Genomic DNA, 6,818 nt, shown 5'->3' on the forward strand with positions numbered 1-6,818 from the left:
ATTACATTCAGTAATTTTGGAGCTGTTACTACAGAAATCAGTGATCATTTTTAATAATGTTGATAATGTGTAGTTTCTTTCAATACACTGGGGTTGAGACATAAATGGAAACTGCTTTTTTGGGAAAATAGATATAATTTCAGAATCAGAAAGAGCGTTATTGCTAAGTGTGTTTACACACACACAAGGAATTTGTCTTGGAGTTAGGAGCTTCCAGTACAGAAATCTAACGGTGCCACACAGCACCTTCTCAATATAGAATCCTGCTGAATATACACCAGAGTCTCATGGTCTTCACTTCTGAGCTTCCTACACATCATAACATTATTACATGATTCCTGTTTGAGAAACTCCTTCCACACTGATGACATAAAACAGTTCTCTCAAACGAATCCTTGTGTGTTGATCAAGATTGTGTTGAAAATATGCCGTGAAACTTTCTCATGTGACAGTTACGGTGTGATTTTCGAGTAAAGCTTTTTCCACACTGTTGGCAGATGTAAGGCTTCTCTCCAGTGTGAACTCTCATGTGGGCTTCAAACCTTTCATGTAGATCGAAACTCTTTCCACACTGAGGGCATGTATAAGATTTTTCTCTTGTGTGAATTCTCATGTGCCTGTTAAGATTTTCTTTTCGGTTGAAACTTTTTCCACACTGATGGCACACGTAACACTTTTCTCTAGTGTGAATTCTCATGTGCCTGTTAAGGAATCCTTTATGAATGAAGCTTCTTCCACACTGTTGGCAGATAAAAGTACTCTCTCTAGTGTGAACTCTCATGTGGACTTTAAGGGTTACTTTTTGAGTAAAACTCTTTCCACACTGAAGACAGGAGTATGGTTTCTCTCCAGTGTGAATTCTCATGTGGTAATTAAGATTTGCTTTTCTATTAAATATTTTTCCACATTGTTGGCAGGTGAAAGACTTCCTTCCAGTGTGAATTTTCATGTGCCTGTAAAGGCTTCCTTCATGAGTGAAACTGACTCCACACTGTTTGCAGGTGTAAGGCTTCTCTCCAGTGTGAACTCTCATGTGCACTTTAAGGTAGCCATATTGAGCGAAACTCTTTCCACACTCAGGGCAGGTGTAAGGCTTGTCTCCAGTGTGAACTCTCATGTGCCAGTTAAGGTCTCCTTTTTGATTGAAACCTTTTCCACACTGATGGCACACGTACCACTTTTCTTCAGTGTGAATTCTCATGTGTCTATTAAGAAATCCTTTTTTAATGAAGCTTATTCCACACTTTTGGCAGATAAAACAACTCTCTCCAGGGTGAATTCTCATGTGGACTTTAAGGTTTACTTTTTGAGTAAAACTCTTTCCACATTGAAGACAGGAATATGGTTTCTCTCCGGTGTGAATTCTTAAATGCACTTTAAGGTTTCCATGTTGATCAAAACTCTTTCCACACTCAGGACAGGTGTAAGGCTTCTCTCCAGTGTGAACTCTCATGTGCACTTTAAGGTTTCCATGTTGATCGAAACTCTTTCCACACTGAGGGCAGGTGTGAGGCTTGTCTCCAGTGTGAACTCTCATGTGCCTGGTAAGGACTCCTTTTCTATTGAAACTTTTTCCACACTGTTGGCAGGTGAAAGACTTCCCTCCAGTGTGAATTCTCATGTGGCCTTTAAGGTTTCCATGTTCATTGAAACTCTTTTCACAGTGAAAAGGGGTGAAATTACTTGTAGTTCCTGTTTCATGAGCTGTTTTCTGTGAGAAAGTCTCTTTAATCTGTGGCCAACTGAAAGATTCTTCTCCGGTTATAAAATCATGATGAGTCTCATATTGTACTTTCTCTTCCGTTTCATTCGGTACTATGCGCTCCTCTTTCAGCGGCATGAGGTCTATGGTGAAAAAAGACAAATGTAAGTTAGCACAGTTAAATAGCACAAAGAAACAGACATCAAAACATTTACCAACATGTAAGCTAGAGAGTATATCCACTAATATATTAAAGGAAGCGCTTCAGTCATGGGGATTGCGGGAGGAGCGTCGACTGGACGAGGTTACAGTGTTTTGGCCATTGTCTTCATTGGCCAATGTACTATCTACATTAGTTAACATGAACTAATAATGAACTATACTTCGATAGCATTTATTAATCTTTGATCACGTCAATTTTTAACATTTACTAATACATTATTAAAATCAAAAGTTGTATTTGTAAACATTAGTTAATGCACTGTGAACTAACATCAACAAAGATTAATAACATCACATCGTCCCCTAGCAGTAAGGCCCCCGGACTTGGCGTTTCGGAATTGAATTTTATAAGAAATACTCTCAAAAACTCGCTCCCCTAATGTTGAGATTATTTAACCATTCTATTGAAAATTAGGAATTTCCACAATGTATGATGCCAACATTTCTTTAATTCTTATAAAAGGGAAAGATGAAATGGATCCAGCATCATACCGCCCCATAGCTCTTCTGAATTCAGATCTTAAATTTTTTATGAAAATCCTTGCGATAGACTAAATAAATGTATAACTAAAATTATTCACTCCGATCAGACCGGTTTCATCCCAGGGGTACTTTTCCTTCTTTAATGTGAGACACTTAATGAACATTTTATATTCAAAATATGATTCTCATTTAAATGTCACCATCGTATCTGTCGATGCCAAAAAGGCATTCAACCAAATTGAATGGAATTATATGACTTCGGTGCTTCAAGAATTTGATCAAGGTGAATCATTCTCTCTATGGGTGAAAATGCTTTATGCCAAACCCAGGGCCTCAGTGCTTACTAATTTCGATAAATCATCACAATTCACATTACATAGATGCACTAGGCAGGGGTGTCCGCTTTCACCCTTGCTTTTTGCCATTGCTATAGAGCCCATTGTGGTTGCTATAAGAAATAACCCAGTTATTTAATTTCCTAAGATAGGCCACTTAGAACACCATATATCTCTTTATGCCGACGACATTATTCTTTACCTTGTTGACCCAGAAAGGTCTATCCCACCCCTATTAGACTTACTGGAGACTTTTGGAAAGTTCTCTGGATACTCTGTAAATTGGCAAAAGAGTGAATTCATGCCTGTTACTAATAAAATGGACCCAGGCTTCATACAAAACCTACATTTTAAAATCGCAGCAGACAGTTTGAAATATTTGGGGGTCACTTTACCAAAAAATGCAAAGGATATATATAAATTAAATTACTTAACTATGCTAGAGAACTTGAAACATAATATTGAAAGCTGGAGGACCTTCCCACGGTTTATGGTAGGGCGCGAGAATGCAATCAAGATGGTGACATTGCCCAGATTTCTTTACCTTTTCCAAAACCTGCCAATTTTGGTGCCCAAAATTTTTTTTTTAAACCTTGGATTCGATTGTCCTGCCATTTGTGTGGGGCTTCAGAGCACACCGTATTTCTAAGTTACATGTTTGTAAACCAAGGTTGATGGGAGGGATTAGGCTTGCCAAACTTCCAGCATTATTATTGGGCTTCAAACTGCAGAGCCTTATACTGGAAAAAATCTCATCTTCTGGGGCCTGCAGATGACATTCCATCTTGGCTCGCCATTGAACAGAGTGTTACAAACTACTCTCTCTCTTCTTTGCTTTTTGCGGCGCCTGTACCACTCAAAAAAGTGGCCAACACAAACATTGTGCTTGGTAGCTCTCTCAAAATACTCCACATTTTCAGTTTGGTCTAGCAAAGGAATGGTCACCGTGAGAGACTTGTACGTGGATGGTAAATTTGCCACATTTTATCAGCTTAAGGAGAAATTTGATCTTCCATCAACGCATTTTTTTAGATACCTTCAGCTGAGAAATTATGTTTGCACGTCAATCTCACACTTTTAACTGCTTACAGATTAAAATGAAGTATATAAATTGCCTTCCGCCTCCTCTAATGCCCTTAATTTGATTTCCCGTTTTATGGGTGTCTTTACTAGTCAGCTCAGCATATCTACCATGTATCTGAAAGATTCCTGGGAAAAGGATTTAGGCATTCAGATAACCGACGAAGACTGGCTTGAGTATATCAAAGCCATAAATACATGTTCTATTCACTAAGGCACCAACTAATTAAATATAAAGTAATACTTTGGCTTCATTACTCAAGGGTTAGGCTTAATAAATTTACCCTTCCATCTCTTCTAAATGTAACGCATGCGGATCTGCAGAGGGCTCTCTGTGACATCTTTTTTGGTTATGCAAACTTTATGAGTTTTGGAGTGAAATTTTCAGATTCTACTCGGTGGCTTATTCCTGTGACCTCTTCCCTGACCCATCAATTGCTGTCTTTGGCTGGTCTAACGCCCTTCATAGCTTAGGCCATCAAATTAAAAAAGCTATTTTAAAAAATCATCCTTTGTCAATGGAAAAAGGTATCAAAACCACTTTTTAAATCTTGGTTCTGGAGCTACCATTTGAGCTACCATTGGTCCGTGGCAATTACGCAATCGGTGGGTGTGTTCAGGAGCTCCACCTTCTTTGACATGAGATTTTTTTTCTCCCGGTTCATTTCTCATTCCACGGAGGTCAGACAGGAGAACAACAACACCAAGTAGTCAGCTCAGCATATCTACCATGTATCTGAAAGATTCCTGGGAAAAGGATTTAGGCATTCAGATAACCGACGAAGACTGGCTTGAGTATATCAAAGCCATAAATACATGTTCTATTAACTAAGGCACCAACTAACGGAGAAGGCATTTAATTCCTAGAAAGAAATCGCAACGAAGCTTGGTGTCGACGACTCTGGTTTATGCAAAAAGTGACGCAGAGAAACATCTGAGACAAGTTTTCCAAAGCCATGAAAAGAATGAAAGGAAAGAGCAAAGATATAAGGTAGCAAGTACCAAATACATTTGTTTCAAATAAATGTTACACCATACTGCTGCTGCTGTTGTTCTGTCAATAAGCGAATTTAAAGGGTATACAATAAATGAAATGCCAAACGAATATACAATAATAAACCTTTGTTTTTATCAAAACTTTATGAGTTTTGGAGTGAAATTTTCAGATTCTACTCAGTGGCTTATTCCTGTGACCTCTTCCCTGACCCATCAATTGCTGTCTTTGGCTGGTCTAACACCCTTCATGGCTTAGGCCATCAAATTAAAAAAGCTATTTTAAAAAAATCATCCTTTGTCAATAGAAAAAGGTATCAAAACCACTTTTTAAATCTTGGTTCTGGAGCTACCATTTGAGCTACCATTGGTCCGTGGCAATTACGCAATCGGTGGGTGTGTTCAGGAGCTCCACCTTCTTTGACATGAGATTTTTTTTCTCCCGGTTCATTTCTCATTCCACGGAGGTCAGACAGGAGAACAACAACACCAAGTTACTAGCAACATGAATACACTGTGTATAATAGCTGAGCAGGTACAAATGTATCCGCACCTGTACGGTCGCTCGAGGAGAGACTTTAAAGATTTGGAGAAGGCATTTAATTCCTAGAAAGAAATGGCAATGAAGCTTGGTGTCGACGACTCTGGTTTATGCAAAAAGTGATGCAGAGAAACATCTGAGACAAGTTTTCCAAAGCCATGAAAAGAATGAAAGGAAAGAGCAAAGATATAAGGTAGCAAGTACCAAATACATTTGTTTCAAATAAATGTTACACCATACTGCTGCTGCTGTTGTTCTGTCAATAAGCGAATTTAAAGGGTATACAATAAATGAAATGCCAAACGAATATACAATAATAAACCTTTATTGTTTTTATCAAAAGTAAATCATGACACCACATAACATATAAAAAGGTGTAACAATTTATCCAGTTTAATAAAATAAATGAACACTAATAAAGTAACAAACTGACTCCAATATTTTTTTCCACATCATGCTAGAGTTTTCAGACTTTGAGCCATTCACACTTCCCATAAAGGACTGATTATGGAAATGGGATGGTTCTTTTGTATTGCAAACATGATACTTGACTCTGAACTGCTGCTAATCATTATTCTTTTGTCTATAATATACTGACTATTGGTCCCCATCTCATACCTAGATACACTTCATTGCATTGTTGTTGTGCGAGCGGCGTGACACGTTTATGTTAATTTACACCTCGCCTCCAGCAGCGCGGGGTGTTGGAATGTTCAAAAACAGTATTCCGTCATTCCGCCTTTTCGAACTTCTTTTTGCCCCCAAACGAAGAACAAAAACGAACTTCGTTTGAAGTATACCGGGGTGTTCAGTGACGCATATTTTGTTTGTTACATATTTATATTTTCATATTTAAGTTTTTTCCCCTGTCATTTAAGTGGTATTTATAATAAACCTATGAAAAGATGTTTATTGAGGAAAGTTTATAACAATAGGGTTTGTCCACATCAGACAATTGTGGAATTGTGGCATGCAGTGGAATTTGTTATTATGTTAAGTTCAATGTAAGGTCTTCCCCATTATTGTGGATTCAAAGAACAAGAGATACCCGGAAATTTATACTGTAGGGATGGTTATTTAATGAAACTCAAATGTAAATATTCTAATATTTTGAGATACTGGATTTTTGACTTTCCTGAGCTGTAAGCTCTAATCATAAAAATTAAAACAAAAAATTTTTTTTGAAATGTTTTACTTTACATGTAATGAATCTAGAATAGGGATGTAACGGTATGAAAATTTCATATCACGATTATAGTGACCAAAGTTATCACGGTTATCAATATTATCACAGTTTTGTTCAAATGAGATGAAAATGTTCAAAAAGAACTGATACACACACTGAAAACATTTCAGTAAGTTTTATATTTGAAAATCAACAAACAACAAATACAATTAGCAGCTATATGCACTTTTTTAGCATAAAAATTAAATTAACATTAACATGAAGCTCTAATAATAA

The 6,818-nt window shown here is 37.3% G+C and overlaps 1 protein-coding gene across 2 annotated transcripts in view; it reads right to left on the reverse strand.

Moving 5' to 3' along the window:
- Window positions 1–234: 234 nt before the first annotated feature.
- LOC107749328 (gastrula zinc finger protein XlCGF57.1-like) overlaps window positions 235–6,818 on the reverse strand; it is a 116,032-nt gene continuing 109,448 nt past the window's right edge. For both annotated transcript variants that reach the window (XM_016564438.1, XM_016564439.1), the window contains exon 2: window positions 235–1,845. In XM_016564438.1, coding sequence (XP_016419924.1) covers window positions 407–1,845 — 1,439 coding nt within the window. In that variant the 3' untranslated portion in view covers window positions 235–406. The remainder of the gene's footprint in view (window positions 1,846–6,818) is intronic.

Source organism: Sinocyclocheilus rhinocerous, unplaced genomic scaffold (assembly GCF_001515625.1).
Source record: "Sinocyclocheilus rhinocerous isolate Xijiao unplaced genomic scaffold, SAMN03320098_v1.1 scaffold1672, whole genome shotgun sequence".
In the NCBI taxonomy this organism is placed as follows: domain Eukaryota; kingdom Metazoa; phylum Chordata; class Actinopteri; order Cypriniformes; family Cyprinidae; genus Sinocyclocheilus; species Sinocyclocheilus rhinocerous.